General features: G+C 39.5%; 1 protein-coding gene across 1 annotated transcript in view; it reads left to right on the top strand.

Annotated features, from left to right (window-relative positions):
• Positions 1-19,490, top strand: part of pfdn1 (prefoldin subunit 1) — a 91,225-nt gene extending 71,735 nt beyond the window's left edge. Inside the window, exon 4 of the mRNA XM_048543809.2 lies at positions 18,648-19,490. Within this exon, the coding sequence (XP_048399766.1) occupies positions 18,648-18,731 (84 nt within the window). The 3' untranslated portion in view covers positions 18,732-19,490. The remainder of the gene's footprint in view (positions 1-18,647) is intronic.
• The last annotated feature ends 6,745 nt before the right edge of the window (positions 19,491-26,235 follow it).

Genomic DNA, 26,235 nt, shown 5'->3' on the forward strand with positions numbered 1-26,235 from the left:
TTCTGTATGTAAAAACTGGAAGAATTGCACTTATTGTAAATCAGCGACAAAAATAGAAGTTGCTTGAAAAGCTCAACAGTTCTGGTAGCATCAGTGGGGAATAAACAGAGTTAATGTTTCAGGTTGAGTGACCCTTCCTTAGAAATGTCCTGGGTCACTCAACCCGAAATGTTAACTCTGATTTCTTTCCACAGATTAATTTTCTGTGTTTTACAAAGGACTGGCCCGTGCCCTCGATAGAGACTACTATTGATGAACATATATTGATATTTAAATGTTCAAATTAGCTAACAAGGTCTATGCTGATTAATATAGCTAAGAAACCCCTCAAATTGTTAGAAATATATTTTCCACTGATATAGTATCGATGTCAATTAAGCTGATAAATTGACTGGATTTTGAGGCTTTTAAATAGACTGAGCAAGTTATGAAACATGATGCCAATTTGGAAAATAATGTCAGATTTTTGGATCCCAGGTATTTGCAAAGTTGTCACATTGCCGTGCACTGCATCATATTTCTATACTATCAGTTCTTTGCACTATTGCAGTTTTGAAATTTTTAATGGTAAACTCAAATCAGAAATTTATGAGCTGCCGATGACTGTGTCATTTGAGGAGTTGGCTAACAGATGGTTGAAACTGCAATAAGGTGGGCGGTTCAAGTTCCTGAGGTACTAAGTTCCAGTGGAACAGTTTTATAACTATGGAGGATGTAATAGTCTGATCTTAGACTGACCTATATTTCACTTTTTCCTAAGGCTAGACTGTGTGTCAGGAACCACAGATCAGTGCTAGAATTATTGTAAGTGTAGCAGAATTGTTTTTTAAACTGTATATCATATACATTTTTGGGATTTTTATGCCATTTTCTAGTTTTCACCATTTGAAATATGATCCAACCAGTGTGATTCTAATTTACTCCATATTTTATTGAAAATTGTCCTCAAACCTCAACATCCTCACGGGCATTTCTCAGAGATGACAAATGTTCATAGCGTCCCAGATTTCAGACATATCCTCTCATAGCTGGTCTGGAATTCTTGTGAAGAAATGACTTGTCAATTGCCTCTGACCAATAGTACTATAACTACAGAAAATCTTTTGCTGTATGATAGAATTTATAGAAAACTCTTTGCAATGTAGGACCTTACTTATGTTGGTATTCTACATCTTGGACATTGTAGATTGTGTTTGTGTTTGTGTTTGTGTTTGGCAGTCTGTTTAAAAACAAATGCTGTGAGTTAAGTTAAGTAGCACAGGCTTAAATGTTAACCATAGAGGAAAGGTTTATTTCTGTTATTAGAATAGGGGTTGTTAATACTGAAAGTGCTGTTGATTTTAGGCATGCATGAATTGAATTTTTTCAATGGGATGGGAATAAGGAGTTGAGAATTTCCCTGACATTGAGGTCTTGCCTCGGTGTTCCAAATATTGGGATTTTCAATTCTTTTTCAATTGTTAAAGATAAGAGGTGAGCTGATGCTGAAGTTACCAGCATAAAAGGCCCACCTCCATTCCTGGAGACATCATGGCTCAGTATAAAGCTTTCCTCAACTGTCACCTTCTCCATTCCTTATCCAATTTCTGCAAAACACCCCCATCCCCATCACTTGCCTTTTGTCCTCTCTCCAATCACTAGCTTGGTATCAACTATACATATATGCCCTCTGTAACAACATTTGGAGGTCTTTGAAAAGCTTAGAAAAATGTCAAGTTAAAGGTATGTCATTTACATAAGAACTTCCTCTGAATCTGCCAAAGTCATCAAACTCTCTCATTCCTCAGGACAGTTGAATAAACAAACTCAGAATTACAGAATCCATTTGTTCTTTTGAAGGCATGAAAAAGCTCATCTCTTTCAAAGCTTTGAAATGGCCAAAGTGATGGCTAAACTTTTTAGAGTCTTAGAGATGTATGGCATGGAAGCAGATCCTTCAATCCAACTTGTCCATGCATTCCAGATATCCTAAATTAATCTGATCCCATTTGCCAGCATTTTGCCAATATCCCTCTATTGACAGACCCATCCAGATGCCTTTTAAATGTTGTTATTGTACTACTGACTCTGACAGCTCATTCCATCCACCTTTGCGTGAAAAAGTTGCCCCATAGCTTCCTATTAAATCTTTCCCCTCTCACCTTAAAATCTATGTCCTATAGTTTTGGACTCTCCCACCCTGTTTTTTTTTTAAAAATGCCTTGGCTATTCACCCTATTCATGCCTCTCATGATTTTATAAACTTCACCCCTCAGCTTCTGACACACCAGGGAAAATTCTGCAAAGGTAAATGAGAGCCATAAGGAGAGTTTAAGTATTTTATATTGGATCTGTAATGGACAGCAGAGAAAATTACCTCGGAGTGCAACAGGATCTCGTGGGTGGAGGAGTAGCAGATGGAGTTTAGCTCAGATAACTGTGAGGTGCTGCATTTTGGAAAGGCAAAGCAGGGCAGGACTTATACACTTAATGGTAAGGCCTTGGGAAGTGTTGCTGAACAAAGACGCCTTGGAGTAGAGGTTCATTGCTCCTGCAAGCGGAGCCTCAGGAAGCTAGGATAGTGAAGAAAGCATTTGGTATGCTTGCCTTTATTAGTCAATGCAATGAGTATAGGAGTTGGAAGGTCATGTTGCAGCTGTACAGGACAGTGGTTAGGCCACTGTTGGAATACTGAGCAGTTCTGATCTTCCTACTGTAGGAATGATGTTGTGTAGCCTGAAAAGGTTCAGAAAAGATTTACAAGGATATTCTCAGGGTTGGAGGGTTTGATGTATAGTGAGAGGCTGAATAGGCTGGAGCTATTTTCCCCAGTGTGTCTCAGGCTGAGGGGTAACCTTTTTAGAGGTTTACAGAATCATGAGGTGCATGGATAGGGTGAAATGCCAAGGTCTTTCCCCTAGGGTTGCGGAGACCAAAACTAGAGGGCGTAGGTTTAAGGTGAGAGGGGAAAGAGTTAAAAGGGATCTAAGGGGCAGCTTTTTCATGCAGATGGTGGTGCGTGTATGGAATGAGCTGCCGAAGGAAGAGGTGGAGGCTGGTACAATTACAGCATTTAAAAGGCATCTGGATGGGTATATGTTCAGGAAGGGTTTAGAAGGATGTGGGCCAAATGCTGGCAAATGGGACTAGAATTATTTAGGATATATGATTTGTACAGACGAGTTGGACCAAAGGGTCTATTTCCATGCTGTTTATCTCTGAGACTCAATGACTGTCTGAAACTGAATTAGTTTTTTTAATATTACATAAAGCAGAATAGCACTTTATCTAATAGATAACCTGTCCAAATGCATCAGTAGATTTTTCACTTTTGCAAAGCCCTGCTTATGCCTGACAGTTTGCCAGTTGTCTCAACTAACAATCTGATGACCACATTATTTAATGGTGCTTTATCTTTTCCATCACTCATGTTAATAAGCAAAAATATGGCTTAGAATACTGCATTTTGTAATGCAGTGTCCTGGAGGTAACACCATTTATAATCCCCCTTTCTCATACTCTTCTCACCTCAATCCATGGTTTGTACCTTCATTCTGTGTAGGTATGATTTTAGAAAGGCTTCCAAAGGCTTGATAAAAATTGCAGAAGTTCCAAAATACTACTACTAGAATGGTGATGGCAAATTCTACAGCACAGCATGAGGAATTCCTGAACCTACAGGAATGAAAGTACTCTCTCTTTCAGAAATTGGGTGTGAGACTCAGATCCTCACTCCAGTTGGCGGCTCCTTTTACTTCCTTGCCTGCATTTGTTTCGTCCCATCTCTTGTTTACAACATCTAGTTTTTAATGCCAGCAATGAGCACTCCTAGGAAAGCTGTGAAATAATGCAAAGCTAAATTTAAAAATATCTTTTTACTTTGTTTCAACAATGTACCTCTGTCCAGTCTTGGACACTCCGAGTATAATTCAGTATGGTATTTTCTGTCTCCTGCACTAGGCATCGTGTGGTCATGACATGAGATTGCTAATTTTATGTTGGTTGGAGACAGATTATTGGTGTGGACCAGGCCCACAAAATGAGATTACTGTAACCCATTTTATGGTGAATTTTTAAAGTTGATAGAGATTTCTATCCTCTTTGTCTTAACGAGATTACTATTAACTAGTATTAAATTAATTTGTTAACACCATGATCAAATGCTAAAGGCGCTTTTGATAATTCTGGTTACCGGTAAAAATTAGATTTAGTTTTTCAGTGACCTTTACTTTCCATTTGTGTTAGGAATCACGGATAAAAAGCTGTAATGGTGGAGACTTGTCATTCTGGGTGCACACTTTGGAATAGATCAGAAGTTTTCAAACAGGGTGTGGAAAAGATTGAGTAGAATAGTCCAAATACAAGGAACTTTAGTTGCTTGGATAACTTGGAGAATGTAAACCTTGGAGAAAAGAAGGTTGAAAGATGCAGTAAAAGTTTTCAGTATCATTAGAAGTCTAGGTAGACTAAACAAAGCAACTCTCCCATTCATTAACAATGAAATGCAGAAGATACCAATTTAAGATGATTAACAAATGAACCAATAATGTCATTAAGAAAAATCTTTATGTGCAATCAGTAGTTAGATCTGGAATGCATGGCCTGGGAGATGCAGGCAGATTTAAATTGGGCTGTCAAAAGGACATTGGATAAGCACCCAAGAGAAGAAACATTGCAGGGTTTTTTGGAAAAGGGCCTACGCACTGTATGGTAGCCGATAATTTTACCTTCGCTTGTTGTGACACACAGTGGTGGTGTTCTAATCTCTGAGCCATGTGAGCCAGGTTCAAGTTCTACCTACTCCAGATTGTCTCGTGGTGTACTTTAACAAGTTGATTAAGAAATATGTGCCATAAATACAATGTTAATTAGGCTGATCATATCCACACTCAGTAAGTTGAACAGCAGCAAAATCACTGCCCGGTTTCTTTCTTCAATCCCTTGGACCATTTTACAGCCTTATAGTTACTACTCTTGGTTATTCTTCAGTCAGATGCTAGGGTGCTGAAAACGTCTTTGTGGATATTGGACAAGTTCAGCATTAATCCCAAATAGACTGAACTCAACTCAGCCAGTTGGCTCAACTCATTCTGACTGCTTATGAAAAGTGGTAAGACAGTGGAGAACATTCTCAGCCTGTGGAATCATTTAATATTCAAGCAAGAATCACTGCATTCAGAAGTGGCTGGGAAAAGTTTGGGATGGAGTGAGGAAATACATTAATAAACAAAAAATGCAGTAGACCCTTTTGGAAATTGTCTTTAGTGACTAAGTTTTAAAAAAAAGTTTTCATCTTAAAATGATTGAACAGGCAGACTGACTCTATAATTAATCAGAACAATCTTCGATGAAAACCTATTAGTAAAATTTGTGAATGGAGATGTTCAGCAGAGCAGATGGCATTTGTGAAGAGAGAAATAGCACAAAAATAAAATGAAAAAAGTGACCCAACCATGGCTAACAAGGGAAATTGGGGATAGTGTTAGATCTAAGGACGGGACATACAAGTTGCCCAGAAAATGCAGCAGACCAGACAATTGAGCAGCTTAGATTTCAACAGTGGACAAAAAAAAAAGAGCGAAAATGACTTTCGAGAGTAAGCATGCCAGCAACATGCAAACTAATTGATAATGCACTATAGGAGTGTGAAGAGAAAAAGATCAGTGGAGGCAAATGTAGGGTCCTTACAATCAGAAATGGGTTCACTTATAATTAAGAATAAAGAGATTCTGGACAAATTACACATATATTTTAGTCGATATCTTCACAAAGGAGGACATGAACACCCTACATCCCGCGCACCCCCCCACCACCTTGCCGAAATGTTGGGGAACACAGGATTTAGTCAGAAGGACGAACTAGGGAAATCACAATTAGTAAGGAAATGATGTTGGAGAAATCGCCGGCATTATAGGCTGACAAATTCCTGGAGTCCGATTAATTCACATCTGTGTATTTAAGGAAGCAGCAGTAGAAATAGTAGATGCATTGGTGGTCATCTTCCAAGATTCTATAGACTCTGCAAGAGTACCTATGGAAGGAAAATATCTAATGTAACCCCTCTATTTAAGAAAGGAGTTCGAGAAAACTGGGACTTATAGACCAATTAACCTGACATTAGAAGTGGTAAAATGCTAGGGACTATTAATAACAGCATTTTGAGTAAAATGACAGATTGGACAAAATGTGGATTTATAAAAGAGACATTGCTCATGAGAGATCTACTGGAAATCAGTGAGGATATAATTAATAGGGAAGCCAATAGATGTGATTTACTTTGACTTTAAGAAAGCTTATGATAAGGTCCCACATTTTTTTTAAAAAAAGCATGTGAAATAAAAGTGTGATTGGGGTACTGTCCTCATATGGATAAGGAACTGTTCAACAGAAAAGAAGCAAGAGAGTCAGAATAAATGGTTATTTCTCAGTGGCAGTCAGTGACGAGTGGGTTACTGCAGGTATCAGTGCTAGGAATTCAGCTGCTCACACTGTATGTTAATTTAGGTGAGGGAAATATCTCCACGTTTGCAGTGACACAAAGTGGGAGCATGAGCTGTGATGAGGATGTAGAGATGCTTCACTGTGATTTGGACAAGTTGAGTGAGTAAGCGAATGTCTGGTAGATGAAATATTGTGTAGTAGCAAAAACAGGAAAGCAGAATGATAAATTGCGAAAGAGGGAGGTGCTATGACACATGGGTGGCCTTGTCCACCAGGCTTTGATGAGCCCATACCAGGAGTATTTGTGCTGTTTCAATATCCTCATTTGATGAGGGCCATTATGGCTGTGGAGGGTGTGCAATGAAGGTTAATCTGACTGACTTCTGGATGGCAGTACTGACAAGGTAAGAGGGACTCTATTGGTTAGGTCCGTATTCGCTGGAGTTTAGAAGAATGAGGAAGATTTCATTGCAACCTATAAAATCCTAACAGGACTAAGGGCAGCACGGTGGCTCAGTGGCTAGCACTGCAGCCTCACAGCACCAGGGACCTAGGTTCAGTTCCAGCCTCGGGCGACTGTCTGTGTGGAGTTTGCACATTTCCCCCTGTGTCTGCGTGGGTTTCCTCCGGGTGCTCCGGTTTCCTCCCACAGTCAAAAGATGTGCAGGCTAGGTGAATCGGCCATGCTAAATTGCCCGTAGTGTTCAGGGGTGTGGGGTTATAAGGGGATGAGCCTGGGTGGGATGCTTCAAGCGGCGGTGTGGACTTGTTGGGCCAAAGGGCCTGTTCCCACACTGTAGGGAATCTAATCTAATCTGAATAGGGTAAATGCAGGAATGGTGTACCCAATGACTGGTGACTCCAAAAGTAGAGATCACAATCAATGGAGTAGAACATGGAACATAGAACATAGAACAGCACAGCACAGGCCCTTCGGCCCATGATCTTGTGCCCAACTTTTACCCTAAACCGAAGGCCTATCTAACCTCCACCTCTACCTTATGCTATCATCCACATGCTGATCTAATAGCCACCTAAATGCCCCTAATGAGGTTGACTCCAATACCCTCTCCGGCAATGCATTCCAGGCCCCGACCACTCTCTGAGTAAAGAACCTCTCTCTGATGTCTCCTCTATATTTACCTCCAATCACTTTAAAACTATGCCCCCTCGTAATAGCTACCTCCACCCAGGACAAAATCTCTGGCTGTCTACTCTATCTATACCCCTGATCATTTGGTTCACCCCTCAACCTTCGTTCTAAAGAGAAAAGCCTTAGCACTCTCAACCCTTCCTCTCGTAAGACCGTCCCTCCATTCCATTCAACGTCCGGGTAAATCTCCTATGCACCTTTTCCGACGCTTCCACATCTTTCTTGTAATGAGGCGACCTGAACTGGACACAGTACTCCAGATGTGGCCAAACTAGGGTTTTGTATAGCTGGAGCATAACTTCACGGCTGTTGAACTCTTTCCCTCTATTAATGAAAGCTAATACACAATACGCCATCTTAACAACTCTGCACCCGGGTGTAAGCTTTCAGGGAACTGTGGACATGAGCTCCAAGATCCCTCTGCTCCTCCACACTGCCAAGAATCTTTCTGTTAATCCTGTATTCTACTTTCAAATTTGTCCTTCCAAAATGAATCCCCTCAAGTTTTTCAGGGTTAAACTCCTCCATTGGCCACTTCTCAGCCCAGCTCTGCATCCTATCAATGTCCCTTTGTAAGCTAGAATAGGCCTCCGCACTATCCACAACTCGTCACACCTTCATTTCATCCACGTACTTACCAATCCACCCTTCCACTCCTTCATCCACATCGTTTACAATATGTAGGACTGAGATGAGGGGAAATTTCTTCACCCAGATAGTAGCGATGCTGTGGATTCGCTGTCATAGGAAGCAGTTGAGATTTTTTGAAAAAATTGAATGTTTTCAAGAAGGAGTTAGACATACTACGTAGGGCTAAAGGGTTCAAAGGGATAGGGAGAAAGCAGGAACAGAATACAGAGTTGGATGAACACCCAAGATCATATTGAATGGCAGAGGAGGCTCAAAGGGCCTACTTCTCCTATTCTCTCCTATTCTTTCAATAGAGTTAATTAAAATTAGAGTAAAAGTTAATTAACCTGAAATATTAACATTGTTTCTTTCTATCATGCTTAGTTTCTCCAGCATTTTCCATTTTTATTTCAGACTTATGGCATCAGCAGTATTATATTCCGTAGACCGTAAGACATAGGAGCGGAAGTTAGGCCATTCAGTCCAACGAGTCTGCTCTGCCATTCAATCACAGCTGATAAGTTTCTCAACCCCATTATTCCACTTTCTCCCTGTAACCTTTGATCCCCTTGACAATCAAGAATCTATCTATCTGTCTTACATGTACTCAATTCCACAGATTCACCACTCTCTGGCTGAAGAAGTTTCTCTTTATCTCCATTCTAAAAGGTCTTCCCTTTACCCTGAGGCTGTGCCCTCGGGTCCTAGGCTCTCCCACCAATGGAAGCATCTTTCCAACATTCAGTCTGTCCAGGCCATTCAATATTCTGTAAGTTTCAATTCGATTTCCCCCCCTCACCCTTCTAAACTCTGAGTCTTGACCCAGAGGCCTCAAACGTTCCTCATATGTTAGGCTTTTCATTCCTGGGACCATTCTTGTCAACCTCCTCTGATCATGCTCCAGGCCCAGTACGTCTTCCCTGAGACATGGGGCCCAAAACTGTGCACAGTACTCCAAATCTAGCCAGACTAGAGCCTTATGGAGCCTCTGAAGTACATTCCTGCTTCTTGTCCTTTCAGAAGAAATGCCAACATTGCATTTTGCCTTCCTAACTACTACCTTACCCTGCGACTCTACCTTGAGAGAATCCTGGCCTAGAACTCCCAAGTCTGTTTGAAATTCAGACTTGTGAATTTTCTCCCATTTAGAAAATAGTCCATACTTTTATTCTTTTTACCAAAGTGCATGACCTTGCAATTTCCCACGTAGTACTACATCTGCCACTTCTTTGCCTACTCTCCTAATCTGTCCAAATCCTTCTGCAGCCTCCCCACATCCTCGATACTACCTGTCCCTCCACCAATCTTTGTATCGTCTGCAAACTTAGCCAGAATGTCCTTGGTTCCGTCATCCAGATCATTAATGCATAAAGTGAAAAGTTGTGGTTCCCAACGCTGACCCTTGTCGAACACTACTTATCACTGTTTGTCATCTTGTGAAAGACCCTTTTAACCTCACTTTCTGCTTTCTGCCAGACCACCAGTCTTATCCATGCTAGTACCTTGCCTCTAACTCCTGCCAGTGCTGTTCCACTGTGTTTCCTGCTGGCCTCCTCTCTCTGTCAGTTCTGCCCAACCCTTCCTCATGCCTCTGTAGTTGCCTTTATTTAATTGTAATATCATTATCTCTGATTACCTTCTCCCTCTCAAATTGCAGAGTAAATTCAAACATGTTATGATCACTGCCTCCCGAGGGTTCCTTCACCTTACACTCCCTTATCAAGTCTGCGTCATTGCACAATACTAAATCTACCAGCCTATCTTTTCGATAAGATGTACATCCTTGGATATTCAACTCCCAATCCTGATCACCTTGCAGCCATGTCTCCATGATGCCCACCACATCAAATCTGCCAATTTCAATCTGTGCCATAGGCTCACTGTGCCAGTCCTGAGTTCTCCTTTCCAGTCACTTTTTCCCGTATTTTTCCTGTAATAGAACTTGATGTTTGTTGTCAATTTTTGTGCTCTACTGTAAATTTGGGCTTCTTTTAGTTGCACGTACAAGAATTTGAGCATTAGATGAACTTGTGCGGTAAAACAGAAATTCTTAATTCATTCAGTCTCCCTTGGTTGATAAATCATTTCCTGTTAATTGTAACTACCACCTAGGATTGAAAGCTTTAATCATGCCATGACTAAATTATTACTCTACCATTATGCTGTGTAATGAATAAAATATTTCTCTGACTGACTGAAATTCATGTTGCAAGGAACATTACTGTGGCAATGCCTGTATAGATAAATTGAAATGTGGAAGAGCACATTAAACCTATCGCGTGCTGGAGTAATTGCAGAATGAAATCACTGTACAAAGGAGAACCATCGTATTCAAAAGTGTATAACTCCTACTTTTTTCTCTTTTTGTGTATTTGTTGAAATATGAGTATTTAGTATTCCTGAACGTACTGAATTCTAGTTCAGTCTCATTTTCCAATATGAAATGTAGAAGTGTGAATTTGCTGAAGTCTAAGCTTGGCTTGCAAATCATTCATTAAGTATTAACTTGGTGGCAAAATGCACTTGTTAAAATTTGAGCGTATTCTTTTGTGATGATTAATATGCAGTTGAAATGTATGGTGGTAAATCCTTATTGGGTAGACAATTTGACAGCACAAATTTAACAATACGAGCTGCAGATGTAAATTTGGAAATAATCATCCTAACTGCAGATAGATTTAATCAGATGAACATGGATATATTGTATAGACCTATTACCAACACTTTTTTTGCCATATCTTGTCAAAGAATCTCACTGACTATCTAGATTTTACTCATCAGTTGGTTACAAGTCATCAGAAAAGCGTGTATGATGCTTCAACAGGAAACAAATTCCATGTATGGTTGTGGGTTGGGCTGACACCTCAGTTCCTGACTTTGTCACTAGTCATTTAAGTTGCATCAGTAAACTATTGGGTGGGGATGTTAAGCTAGAGTTGGATGTGTGAGAATGAGCTGAATACTTAGATTGCAATGATTGGGTTGACAATTTCCAGTTGTAAGCAGATGCTTGCCTTTTGACAGATGTCAGCAGGATAATTTTTTTGATCTTCGTTTGATACAAGAACAGCTCAGGAGTAGAAGTTCTGTCTGCTTGACAAGTTTTAAGTCTTCATTGTTAGAAATTATGAGAAGTCACTTTTTTTTTATTAAAGTTGTTTTTAAATTTTAAATAGTTCTTTTTCTTTTTGACTGATTTTAATACCATTGGAACAAGATACAGTTTGTTTCATTTAAATCAATTTGCAATTTTGACAGTTGTTTGAGGAGCAGATCTATCAAGTTTCAGAATATTTGGGCAATTCAGAAGCTCATTGGAATAGCTCCTGATTGAAACATATCAAAGTAATAATTTTAAATAATGTATTCTTTTGCATATCTAGCTGTTAGAATGTTATTTTCATTTACCAAAAGGTACTAAAACTTGATTAGTATGCAGTAATATGCTAAAATTTATATTTGCTGAGGGTGCCAAGAGCTTGAGTGTTAACATAAAGAAAAGACCAATTCGAAGCTATTTTTCCATTTTCTTTTGTTCTGGATGGACTTTGAATGTTTTTCATTAATGTACACAACAGGCATATTAACAGTAAAAACAAAATCATGGAACTGAAAAGGTTTTCAGGGATTCTAAATTTTATTGGGGTATGCTAATGGTACTATATGAGCCTGAATGCACTGGGACCATTTCAGAAAGCAATTTAGATTTGACCACACTGCGAGTTATATGTAGGTCAGATCAGGTAAGGATGATGGATTTCCTTTCCTAAAGGATGTGAGTGAACCAGATAGGCTTCTACAATATTCAATAAAACTTTTATGATTGTCATTACAGAAATTAGCTTTCCAATTAATTGAATTTAAGTTCCACCAATTACTGCAGCTTGCCATCATGAAATCTACCCACCTCTGCCATAATTTCCCCTAACTGAATTGCCACTGTATGTACAGCCAATCTCATTGACAGTTCTGTGGATACAGACAATTACCTTCTTCAGAGCTACTTCAATGATGGGAAACAGGCCTGGGAAAAATATTGTTTGTGAGACTAGGAACAAAGATAAAGAGCTTATTTAGTGAATAATATGAGTGGGTCACCTCATCATTACAAAAGTCACCTGTAATGACCTTTCACAAGCTCTGCAGAACCAAAGCTTGCATAGTATATTAATTGTATTTGGTAAGATTAACACATGTTGTAACAAACCTTGTTTCTTGTCGTTCTTTAGAGTTCTGTGTGCTGCTGGTACTTATGGGTGTAATTATGCCCATTCTATATCAGACATTCTTTTCTGAAACTTGAGCAGCAATATTTTTATTTTTACGATATAAATCTGAAATAAGTCTGCCCCCTACTGACACAGATATGTTGGGCAATTGCACCAAATGACTGAGCTGGATCATTTCTAAAATGAGCAAGAGGATGATTGTCTTGTGTTTCAGGTTTTAAAGACTGTAATGTGAACAAAAGAAGGTTTAAATGCAGGTTGGGCATACTCAGTTGAGGTATTTGAGGACAAAGGAATGGGGAAAATGCAGAAGAATGGCTTTTACTTGCGATGCTCACTTCGAGAGCTGATGCAGACAGGATCGTCTGAATTGTGTCGTCTTGCACCGTAGCACTTCTATAATTGTGATTTCCTGAGAGACCAAAAAATCTATCTTGGCTTTGCCCTCAGTAAAGGAGGATCCACTACCATGCGAGAATGCCAAAGGCTCACACCCTTTGATTGAAGAAATTTATTTTTGCCTCACTCCTAAATGATTGACTCCTTTAGCTTAAGACTTGTGCACTTGATCCTCCAGCTAGGAGAAGCAAACTTTGGTCCAAGCCCCCTCAGACTTTTGTGTATTTCAGTGAGATTACCTCTCTCTCTCCTAACAGGACCAATTTATTCAGCCTGTCATTATCAGATAGCCCACTCATTCCAGTCACCAATCTAGCAGGCCTTTGGGGTTCCACCTCCAAAGTAAGGTTCTTGCTCTGAATATGGAAACCAAAATAACATGCAGTACTTGCCAAACTAATATATGATTGTCGCAACACTTCATTTTTGTTTACCAGGCCTTTTGCAATGGACTAATGTGCCATTTATCTTCTTATTAGTTTGCTTATATGAGCCTTTTGAAACATAAACATTTAAATGTTTCACATCTTTCTAAATAAATATTCTGCCTTTTGACTCGATGCATAAGTGAATAAGCTCCTATTTCCCTTTAGTATACTCCACCTGACACTTTAGTGTCCATTCACTTAATTAATCTATATTTTTCCTTGGCCTATATTAGCACGCACTTTTTGTGTTGTACAAAATATAGGATTAACATCCAACCATCACTAGAGATCAGAAGAATATTTTTGCCAATTATATGTGCAGAAAGTAGATTAATCATTTGAGGTTAATAACACTGTTTTTATTTTTGAAAAAAAGTCCTGCACAATTGAGGTCTGTAACGACAAAGATCAAAAACTCTGGCTGACGCAGTAGTTTCGGTCCTGTTGGGATGACTCCATCTGTGGAGTGCAACTCTTCAGGGTTAAGTAATGTAGCCTCCTGTGTCATATCGATGCCCTGCAGTTTTTGTTTGCATATCTACACCGGTTAGGAAACATCTCAAATTTGAAAATGTTATTTTATTTTAACAATTCATTGCATGTGGACTTTTCTGGCTGGGCCAACATTCATTGCCCATCCCTAGTTGACAGAGTGAATATTTGTGGATGTGGTACCAGTCAAGCAGGCTGTTTTGCTCTGAATTATGTCAAATTTAGAATGTTGCTAGAGCTGCATTATTCCCAATCAAGTCGGGAATGTTCCATCACACTTGCTGAGTTGTGCCTTGGAAATGGTGGTTACGCTTTGGTGAGTCAGCAGACAAGTTACTTGCTTCTGTATTCCTTGGCTCTGACATACTGTTGCAGCCACAGCTAGTCAAGTTCAGTATCAGGCCAGTGATAACTCTCAGGATGTTTAAGAGATTTAGTGGTCTATGGCCTGACCATTGAATGTTAAGAGATGATGGTTGGATTTGGTCTTGTTGGCAATGGTCAAAACAGTGTGGACCTGGAGGAAAACAGCAGGTCAGGCATCATCAAAGGAGCAGGAAAGACAATGTTTCGGGTTTACACCCTTCATCAGGACTGGGGAGGGAGATGGGAGCTCAGAAATAAATAGGGGGTTGTTTGGGCTGGAGGAAGGTGGGTGGATGTAGCTCAGGGTAGTGGCGATGGGTCAGTGGGAAAGGTGGGGTCATAGGTTGGAAAGAAGATGGCTAGGTTGTGCCAGGTCAAAGATTTGGGGATGAGAGGGAAGGTTGGACGTGCGATGAAGCAGGGGTTGGGGAGATTTTAAAACTGGTGAATTCTATGTTGAGGCCATCAGACTGTAAGCTCCTGAGGCAAATATGAGGTGTTGTTCCTGCAGTTTGCGTGTGACATCATTGTGGCACTGAAGGAGGCCGAGGATGGACTTGTCACCAAGGGAATGGGAGGGGCCATTAAAATAGTTGGCAACTGGAAAGTGTTGTTGATTTATAGCGTGTAGAGCACAGATGCTCTGCGAATTGGTCACTGGGTCTGCACTTGGTCTTGCTGATTTATAGAGGTGGCCACAACAGGAGCAATGGATACAGTAGGCCAGGTTGGAGGATGTACAGGTGAATCCCTGTTGGATTTGGAAAGGTTGGCTGGGTCCTTGGATGGATTGGAGACGAGAGGTACAGGGCAGGTGTAGCACCTCCTACAGTTGCAGGGAAAGGTGCTAAATGTGGCGGGGAGTGTGGAGCAGATGAGGGATTTGTGAGTGAGTGATCCCTTCGAAAGGCAGATAGAGATGGGGATGGAAATCTCTTTAGTGGGGTTGGATTGCAGGAGGCAGGCGTGGCAAAGGATGATGTACTGGATGCTGAGATGGTATGTGAGGACCAGGGAGACTCTATACTTATTTTGTTGGTGGTGGGGAGGGGGTTTGAGGACAGAAATGCAGGAAACACAACAGATGAGGTTGAAGGCATTGTGAATCAATGGAGGGGTGAAGTTGCAGTCATGCAAGTAGGATGACATCTGGGATGTCCAGGAATGGAATTTTGGGAGAAGACGCATCAGAGGTGAAAGAGCTGAGTGTAAGAGATCGTGTTCTTGCAGGATGGGAGGTGTAGTCCTGGTAGCTTTGGGAATCGGTGGATTTGAAATAGATGTCAGTGCTGAGATAGTTACCAGAGATGGAGATGGAGAGGTCCAGGACAGGAAGATGGGGTGAAAAGCGTCAGTAAATTTTCTTGAACTGTACCAGCTCCTCATGGGACCACGAAGCAGTGCCTTTTGTGGAAAGGTTAGACTAGCAGGGCCAGTATCCTTTTGTAGATTAGAGTCAAAGATGGCTTAATTGAAATATTAAGATCCCAGGGGTCTTGATTTTGTTGATGTTGAAAGAATGTTTCTGAGGCTTATCTTTCACAAATTCTGAAAAACATGTCATTATTTTCAATGGAGATCTGGGAAGCATGGGAAAGATCTCTGTCAAATTGACAGTCAAGGATGCCAATCAAGCAAAATGTTACAAGGTTAATGTTATTATCAGTGCCCTGTGCAATTAGACCAAAGGTTGAAGCAGAATTAAAGAGACTGGTTCAGATAGAAGTCCTTGAACCTGTAAGTGCGAGTAATTGGGCTCTATCCCTGTTGAACCAGTGGTGAAGATAGATGTTTTGGTACACATTTGTGGTGACTTTAAGGTCACTATTAATTGGCACTGTGCGCTGAGTGGTATCTTTAGTTGATGATCGAACATAGCTGGAAATCAGTTTTTAGACTGAGAGTACAGTCGACTGTGACTGAGAGTCAAATCATACAGCATAATGATGATGTCATCGGCCATTTTGGTGCTAGCCCAATGTTACTGAAGAGGGTATTTGCAAATTCAGCTTTGTCAACTCTTCTTTCTTGTTTCTGCTGCCTAGATCAATGGCAGATGGTCCGTATAGAGAAGTGTCACACTGGACTCAACACTAACTCTTGTTTCTCTCTCCACAGACTAGCTGAGTTTCTCCAGTATTCTCTGTGATTGTTTCAGATTTCATGCATCCACAATAATCTCATTTTAATGGCTGAGGTCTAATTGTATTAATTTAGTTTAGTTGTGCAATAAGAACCTAGTACTTTTAAATTGAAGTAGAATTATGCATTTTTGTGTGATACTGGAGTGAATTCTAAGACGGTAAGTCCCATCAGACTGAATTCAGTGGTTGTTAGCTTTGAACTTATGTTTAGTTTATATATGAAGCAGAAATAGGCCAGAATTTTAGAATCTTTCACAGTACCAGTGCAATATTATCTGAAGTTGCAGGAAAAAAATCAATATCACATTTTATTCAAAAAATTTGGATTGATAACTATTTTCTTCAGTGATAATTTTCATAGACACTGGAGAGGCAGCATGGCTGCTTTTTATGCCCATATACGCTGGACTTAACAAAACATAGTTTTGCTCTTCCACTTTTTTAAGGCTATAAATTCTTTCTATTTACTCTATTTTTCTAGAAACCTTGTATAAGCAAAGGCAAGTGCATTTGGTGCTTTAACCAACTAAATCACATGTCAACAAAAACTAGACAAAATTAAATCAAAACGTGGGCTGAAGGGCCTGTTCTGTGCTGTACTGTTCTATGTTCTATGCTCTATCACTATTAGAGTGATGATGTACCCCTGCCCCGTGCAGAACCCACTGATCTTTAAAGGCTTCTAGTGTGCTGGTGGGCACCACATACCCCCTGTCAACAGACCCCTGAGCATGATATAATTGTGGAAGAGAATCAGTCGGGTATTAGGATATCCCCCTCCTCACTCCATAGCCGCCTGCTTAGACCTGTTGATTATCCCTTTGGCCAGGCTGTTGTACCTCTTTCATGGAGTGGTGATTAATTGGATCTGTTATTCATTTTGTTTGGTACTGTCTTTAGATAGAGAACCAAACTACTTCCCCATGGGATAACAAGGTGTAGAGCTGGATGAACACAGCAAGCCAAGCAGCAGCACAGGAGCAGGAAAGCTTGACGTTTCGGGCCAAGACCCTTCTTCAGAAATGGGAGAAGGGAAGGGGGTTCTGAAATAAATAGGGAGAGAGGGGGAGGCGGATAGAAGATGGTTGGAGGAAACCATCGATGGAGAGGAGACGGACCAGTCAAGGAGGGGGGATGGAGCCAGTAAGGGTGAGTGTAGTTGGGGAGGTAGGGAGGGGATAGGTCAGTCCAGGGAGGACGGACAGGTCAAGGGGGCAGGATGAGGTTAATAGGTAGGAGATGGGAGTGGGGCTTGGGGAGGAAGGACAGGTTAGGGAGGTGGGGATTAGCTGGGCTGGTTTTGGGATGCAGTCGGGGGAGGGGAGATTTTGAAGCTTGTGAAGTCCATATTGATGCCGTTGGGCTGCAGGGTTCCCAAACGGAATATGATTGAGAGCTTGGGGTATTGAGTTTAAATATGCATTATCCCATGAAGATGCTAGGCTTAGAAACTCAAAAGTACTATTGAAGGCCACAAGCCTTTGCTTGTACCCGTTTTCTGGAAATGGAGGGAAAACAGAAGGAATTTATTGACCTAATTATAAAGTGAAGCCATTTTTGCTAAATCCAGTTTATGTAGCCACGTGGAGCAACTATGCTGCTGTACCGGTGCCCTGAAGATTTTCAGATCTGTACAATTTCAGAACAGCCTGGTGGGTGGGTAGTTTTTAAACTGCCTGATTCATAATAAATCTATTTCTGGAATATTTGAATTTAGGAACTTTCCAGCATTACTGAACTGCCAAGTGAACAAAACAGGAATTGGGTGTGCAGCATAATATCAAAATTGAGCTAATGGAACCTGAAAAAAACAACATAGGTGTTTAGATAGTGTGTGACATTTTACATGAATTAACATGATAAAGCAATAAATGTACCCTTACATAGAAAAATATGATATTACACAAGAGACTGTTGATAATATTGTATATTCTGGCTATCATTTTTGGAAATTTGGAGTAAAACCCAAAACATGTTTGTGCTTTTCTGTTACGAAGTTTGCCTATTAACCATGATTAGCGAGGCATATACTACAGGTAAATTATTCCATCAGAATGTCCATTAATAAAATTCCAGTTTGCTCAGATAAGTTGAATGGAGTCCTATCCTAACTTATTTTAAAGTAACTTTTTGTGACAAAGTAGCTTGTGACTAATCTCTTGGTTGCAGAACCATTAATATTTGGGCTGCATATATTTGTACTTCAGTCAGTATAAAACTGTCAAAACAACATCTGTTTTGGCCCTGTATGCTTCTGAGTGGGTAGAAGAGCTCTCTTTTGTTAATCAGAATTAAAAGTCAAATTATTTGGTCTCTTTAAATACATTAGTAGGAACAACTAAATCAGGACATTGTAAAAATTAATCATGTGTGTTTTTTTTGACAGCAACGAAAATCCTACTTGGAACGCAGCGTAAAAGATGCAGAAGACAACATCAGGGAAATGTTAATGGCCAGAAGAGGACAATAACAGATTAGACTACTGGAAATTCGGTTTCAAACTTATACAGAAGCCACTCTTATATTGGTGCTTATTAGGCTGGATTCTCGGAGACTGGTGTCCATGAGCCAGCTCCCACCATTGACTCAAAGTGCATCACCCTTCTTCAGCGACAGTTTTTTTTTTGACCCAGTATTTTTTTAATGTGTCTATGCTGCCAGGTGAAAGGAATTGGACTGGGTTGTATGACAGATGGGAATTGACTCATAAGTAGCAATCTTCTAGCATCCAACTAAAATATAGGTTAATCTAACAGCAACTAAAATAATACAACCTACATGTAGAAATGATCATTTTGCTTCCAAGAGCGCACAATTCCTGTGACCTGTGTAGTATTGTGACCGCCTTGATCTCCAAATTCAGCTGCATTTTTATTACCAAATTTCCTTCATTTAGTTATTCATTATCTTTATCAAATCGATGTAAGCAGCTTCACTTTATTTTATGGGAGTTATATCAGCACTGGATTTTTGGCAGCCTAAATTGTTCAGAAAGCAGACCTGTATTTCCTGGTTTCCTAAAGTATGTACAATAAACAAACTGATATTGAGGCAGGTTTATAATACATCATCACTGCTTCCTTAATTCTAGCATCTGTTTTCAAGTTGGAATATAAGATTATATAAATGTGCATTTGTGAATATGAGGTGTGCTCTGACACAAACTCATTATTTGTTTTGCATATTGAGAAGAATCTGGTAAGATCAAAATAAAACGTCATAATATAAAGTGCTGTTCTATTCTCCAACTTTATAAAGTCTTGGCTATGTACTTTTTTGTTGTAATACCAACATTGCTGCCTCCCTGAAGACATTAAGGTGGTTTTAGCTGTGTCATTATTGTGGCCATTGAATCAATATTATTCCTGCCAACCAGAAGTACGCTTAGCAAAATTTGTCCAAGCGTTTCCCAATCCTTGCATTTACCCTATGCCAATCACAGGGTGCTCCCGGTTGTGGTCAGACAGAAAAGACAAAACTTGCACTCCTGTCTGGCCATGCATCCGAATGCCAAAGTTATGAAATAACCAGATACTCATGATATTCAAAAGCTTTTGAATGAAACTATTACTGTATTTGAAACCAATGTCCAGCGTAGGTGTAAAAGAACTTTGTGACAGCCCAGTGTTGTGGCAAATCCCTCACAAAGTAACTCCTGTACAAGGTTCCTGAGCTAGAGTTGTTTTATTCATGAATTGTGGAATGAGTGCACCTGACATTACCTTCAGAGCATGAAAATGATACTGCCTTTCATTGACATGAATATGTCTTGGTAATTCTTTGGTGTTGGAAATGTACATTCTCATTTTGAATCTATTATTATAGTACAGTTTGCTCCGTTAATTTCTTTCAAGCCTTACAGAGAAGCTGAACTTTTTATTTCAGATTGAAGCAGTTCATTCAAAGTGAATTCCCAACTAAAAATCTAACATATACACTAGACACATTTAATGTTTAACATTAGGTCTGTAAAATGGCTGTGTGTAATATTCAACACTGATAATTAACATCGTACCTGCTGAATAGCACTGTGTGCTTTTGGCAATAAGTTAGGGCTACTTGGAGCTGTAGCTTTCCATTTTATTAGTTCTTGGGATATGGACATCAGCAAGGCTATAATTTATTGTCTTTGCTGAATTGCTCAGAGAAGTTGGTAATGGGCTGCTTTTTAACAGTCAGCCACTGTGGAATGGGATTGAAATATACGTGTAAATGTAGAGGTTGGACTGGGTATTACTGAACCCACTTTCTCAATCATTCAACAGCTTCATGACCATTTTGTCGCATTTTATTTCCAGAATTTTAATTCTCAAACTGCTGTTGTTGATGTTGAACTGCAAATATGCATAATGTGGGGGGAGAAAAGACTCAACTCCTACATGTAACCAAGCAATGCAAGTTCAGGATAAGATAGATACAAATAAAACTGCAGCTGAATCTGAAATGGTATGTGAAAATGGATCTACTGTTGGGGTGTATTTGGGAAGATGTCTGTTGACTTGATGGGCATCATGCAATTATATTAAAAGGTGAGCTCATGCTATGTTATGAGAAAAATCATGCTTGAAGATTGGTTATTTATTATTTGATTAAAATTATTTTCCTTCTAAGAAATTAATATTTTAAATGAAAATTTGTCATATTCTTCAGCCAAATTACAGAATATTAAAAGAAAATTCCAAACAGTCATAATGTCAGTGTGTGCCATTACCCAAATATACTTTTTTACTGTAGTTAAATGAGTTTTAAGGACAGACGGAAGAGGCAATGATATTAGCCGTAAATTATTTTTCAGTCTGAAGAGGCTTTTGAAAATTAAATAATTTGTTTCCTGCAAAGCAAAGTTTTACCACATGTTATGTAGCGAATGTTTTGGGGCAGGGGGACAGTGTTGGCAGGGACCAGGATCATCTGGTGTTCACCTGCCATTGTGAATGCATCTGTACTTTGGAACATGTTGGAAATGTGCAGATACTGATTTTTCTTCATGAGAGAATGTATGACAATTTGGAGAATTTCTGAGAGATATGGTGGGGTTTGAAAGAAATGCAAGATCTTTCTCATTTACTCCAATAAAGTGAGCACCACCAGAACAATTAGAGCATTTAAAAAAATGTTTCTCAGTGGATCTGCCTCCAAATTAATGTCCACATTTATTTTAAAATGTAAACTGTTTTAGTTGTTTTTCTGTCTTCATTAAGATGACATTTGTTCTCCTTTGCCATCATCGTCTTAAGGGTAATTGGGGAGGAGTAATTATTGCTGACCTTGCCTACAATGCCCGTATCCTGTGATTGAGGGGAAACAGGACACCAGTTTAGGACCTATTTGCCTCTTCAGGTAGACAAAAATGATCTCATTGAACTATCCAAAGAAGAAGGGTGCAGTTTCATACAATTGTTTACCCATATGCCAGTGTCACACAAAAGTCTAGCTCATTGTATATATTTTACTTTACTGCAGTTTGAGAGATGTTGCAAGTTTGGTGCAGTAGTAATCATGTTGATTATTGAAAGTCAATTTTATTGGAAATTTTGATCCTGTTTATCAGAAACTGATAAATATAGCTTTAAAGTCATTGTCAAGTCACTTGTTATATTATTGATTTCTGAACCAACTAGAAGAATGGTCTAAACTTTTCTGATTACTTATTTGCGTAGCAGCTTTTGCAAGTACAGGTAAATCAGTTACATTAGATTTAACTAAAACAAAACAATTCTCATTGATTAATCTTATTAAGCTTTGAGTTTTGAGTGAAATGGACTGTAATTGAAGATTACTTGGGACTAAGCCAAGAGGAAGATTTGTTTTAAGTGTTTTGCAGTAAAGCAAATTTAAAAGTGCTTTAGTGCCTTCATGTGGCAGCAGAAGGTAATCACTGAAAAAATAATTGTCATGCAGAGTACACAAATCAGAGGTTATGCGAAGTATCAAGTAGGCACCTTTTATAAGGACAGAGAGAAAGTGGGAATTTAACTAATATTACATTCAAACAGAATTCAGCATTTGCAGTCTTTATTTCAAATTAATTCAACAGCCAACCTCTGAGAATGGGCTTACCTGTGGAGCAGGGATTTTATTGTGGGTTCAACTCTGTTTAGAAAAACATGGGAACTCTGGGAAAACCTTTGGCTTCTGATTATTATATTTCTCGCTTTTTATTTCTTGGTGCCTGTTTTCTCCATTGACTGTTTGCTATGTTTCTTTATCTTCATTACCTTTTTTATCTCTGTTTCCTTCTTAAAAATTTTGAGCATTTTTCCAACTTGCTTCTGATTCTTTAGGCTTTTTGGGATCAGGTCAACAATGGCAAGAGTGGTGGATGAATGAAATTTTATGCAGAATAGGACATGGCCAGTAGAATTTGGATGAGTTAAAGTTTACAGAAAATAGAGACTACAAAGCTGGTCAAGAAATTGAGGTCAGGTTTGGAGCTAAGTGAAGTGTGAATGAGAGTTTTAGCAGCAGATTGTCTGAGATTGGCATTGTTTCAAAAGATAGAATAATATTTTCTTTGTGATTGAAAGGAAAAGGGCTGGAACCTCATCTCAAGTTTGAATAATACATTGAAATTATAGATTTCAGACTATGTTGTGGCTTGGAAGTAAATGAAATCACTGTCAAGGTTACAAGAGTTAGTGGTTGAGCCAAAGTGGAATGCTACAGAGTTATCAGTTTGTAGCTGCAAGAAATTGTGGCTCATTCAGGTCTGGAATTAAGCACCGCTCTGTTACTTAAGGGATTGAGGAGAGATATAGTGGACAGTTGGAACTAGGTTTTATTGCATACATGTGAAAGCTGATCATCTATCTGGATCTTGTGCCAAGGGAAGCAGACATGAGAAAAAGGAAGACCCTTAGATAAATCTTTGTGGGATTTTGGAGTTGCATTAGAGAAGGAAGGGATCAGCAAAAACTTATGCAGCACCATAAATGCAACAAAAGATCTTGACAGAAGCATTATAAAACTGACCGTAAAAGTTTCAATAAGTAGGTGAAGACAAAAAAGAATGAAGACAAATGTGGGTCCCTTACAGTCAGAAGTGGGGGATTTTATAATGGGAAATGAAAAATATTTGCTGACCAACCAAATACATACTTTGGTTCTGTATTCACAACAGGTGTCACAATGTGCCAGAAATGTTGGTGAGCAATGAGAGGGAGGAACTGAAAGAAATAATATTGGTAGGGAAACAGATGGGATTGAAGGCAAATAAATCTCCAGGGCCTGATAATCTCCATCCCACAGTACTTAAGGAAGTGGCCCGAGGAAAAAGTGGACACATTGATGTCTTCTTCCAAGATTCTTTAGACTCTGAAACAGTTCCTGAAGACTGGAGGGTAACTAATGTAATCTCTGCTTACAAAGGAAGGCTTGGGAAAATGCTAGAGTTCATTGTGAAGGATTTAATAACCGAGTACTTGGAAAACACTCAGATTCAGAGTCAGCGTTGATTTATAAAAGGGAAGTCATGGTTGACAAGCCTACTAGAAATCTTCGAGGATGTGACTCAGTTGATTTAGGTGGAGCCTACTGATGTGGATTATTTGGACTTTCAGAAGAATTTTGACAAAGTCCCACATAAGAGACTAGAATGTAAACGTAAAGCAGATGGGGATGGTGTATTGAAATGGATAGAAAACTGATTCTTGTATGTCAAAGAGTTGGAATAAATAGGTTCTTTTCTGAAAAGCAGGTGATGTCACAAGTGCATTATTGCAGAATCAGTGATAGGATCCCAGATATTGATACTGTATATGCACGATTTAGATGAGTGGGTTAAATGCAATATCTCATTTGCAGGTGACACAAGGCTGGGTGGGAGCTGGAGGATGCTTCTGTGCAATTTAGATTGGCTGAGTGAGTGAGCAAATGCAGGGTAGATGTCGTATAATGTGGATCAGTGTAGGAGCAAAAACTGGACGGTGGATTACTATCTGGCTATAAATTTGGAGAGGGGAATGTGCAACAATAAGTGTTCTTGTACAGCAGTCACTGAAGGTAAGCAAGTATGGGCACCAGGCAGTAAAGAATTCAAATGGTACATTGGCCTTCACAAGCAAGAAGACTTGAGTGCAGCAGTTGGGATGTCTTGTAATTATACAGGGCCTTGGTGAGACCACACTGGGACTATTATGTACAATTCTGTTCTCCTTATGTGAGGAAGATACTGTTGCTAGAGAGGGGCTGCAATGACAATATACTAGACTGATTCTTTGGACGGCACGACTGACCATGAGGAGAAGTTGAATTGGTTAAGATTATATTTGCTGGAGTTCAGAAGAGTTAGGGGATCACTGTTTCCTTAATTCTTGTATGTCTCATGTTAAGAAAATATTAGCCAAAAATCCCAAATAGATTTCCTTGTTAGAAAAGTTTGGGCAGGAACCACATGGCCACTTCTTCCTATCTTATACCAGTGTGCTCCTTGTATAAGTTCTGTCTAACAGGTCTGAACAGAGTAGATGCAGAAAGAATATTTCCGATGATGAGGGAAGAGCAGAAGCAGGTGTCACAGTCTTAGGACATGGGATAGACCATTTAGGACTGAATTGAGAAGTTTTCTCACTTAAAGAGTGGGGAGTCTGTGCAATGCACTACCAAAGAAAGCAGTTAAGCTAATACATTTTATGATTTCAAGAAGAAGTTGGATAAAGCACATGGGGCTCGAGTGATCAAAGGATATCTGGAAAAGTGAGAACAGGTTATTGAGTTTAATGGAAAAGCTCAGCAGGTCTGGCAGCATCTGTGAAGAAAAAGTCAGAGTTGACATTTCAGGCCTGGTGACCCTTCTTCAGAACAGAACCCAAAACTTTAGCTCTGATTTTTTTTTCTTCACAGATGCTGCCAGGTCTCCTGAGCTTTTCCAGCAACTTCTGCTTTCATCCTTAAGCATCCACAGTTCTTCTGGTTTTTATTTTGTTTAATGATCAGCCATGATCATAATGAATGGTGGAGCAGGCTTGTCGGACCAAATGGCCTACTCTTGCTTCTGTTTTCAATGTAAAACAAATTATGACTGAGACACAAAATGATATTAGGTCAGATGCCCAAACATTTGGTCAAAGAGGTAGATTTGAGCAAGATTCTTAAAGACGGAAAGCAAAGGGGGAATTGGGAGAATATTCCAGAACGGCCTGTGTAACTGAATGCATAAGGCATGGCCACCAATGGTAAGAGGGGCTCAAATATCTTGAGTTGAGCCAAAGCAGATTACGTTGATTATGGTGATGTGAAACTACAGACAGATTTGTAAACAAGGAGAATTTTAAAAATCAAGATATTGAATATTAGGAGCCAATGGAGATCAGTGAGCATAGGGGTAAAAAGGGAATGGACCGTGGTAAAAATTAAGACATTGACACCCTAGAATTGCAAGAGGCATTCTGGCTATGACAATGAAGAGTGGTATCGAGTCGGGGAAGTCCAGTAATTGATTTTGGAGGAGAAGCAATGGAGAAGTGGAATCACTCCTGTCAAAAGCTGCAGAGAAGAAATTAGGGACAAAAATAGACAAAGATTATTGGTGTAGATCATGCAAGTCATTACTTCAGCTCCTGGCAATTTTAGTGTTGTGGTAGGAGGAGAAGCCCGGCTAGGGAGCTTCAAAGATGAAATAAAGCAAAAGATGGGAATGAATTCAGGAAGCAACAATACATTAAAAAGGAAAAGAAAAGATCATTGAAGAGCGAAAAGTTTGCAGGAAAGAGTTGACATTTGGACGAGAAAGTAATAATGGCAAGCTTTGAACGAAAGGGAATAGTACGATTAAGGACAATGCAAGAAATGAACCATTTTAAAAGATTTATAGTTAACAAATTGGTTCATTTTTTCCTTAATTCTTGAACGTCACATGTTAAGAAAATATTGGCCAAAAATCCCAAATAGATTTTCTTGTAAAAAATGTTTGGACAGGAACGACATGACCATCTGTGTGCTCCTTAAATAATTTCTGCCTAACATTCCTGCCAATT

Source organism: Stegostoma tigrinum, chromosome 13 (assembly GCF_030684315.1).
Source record: "Stegostoma tigrinum isolate sSteTig4 chromosome 13, sSteTig4.hap1, whole genome shotgun sequence".
Lineage (NCBI taxonomy): Eukaryota > Metazoa > Chordata > Chondrichthyes > Orectolobiformes > Stegostomatidae > Stegostoma > Stegostoma tigrinum.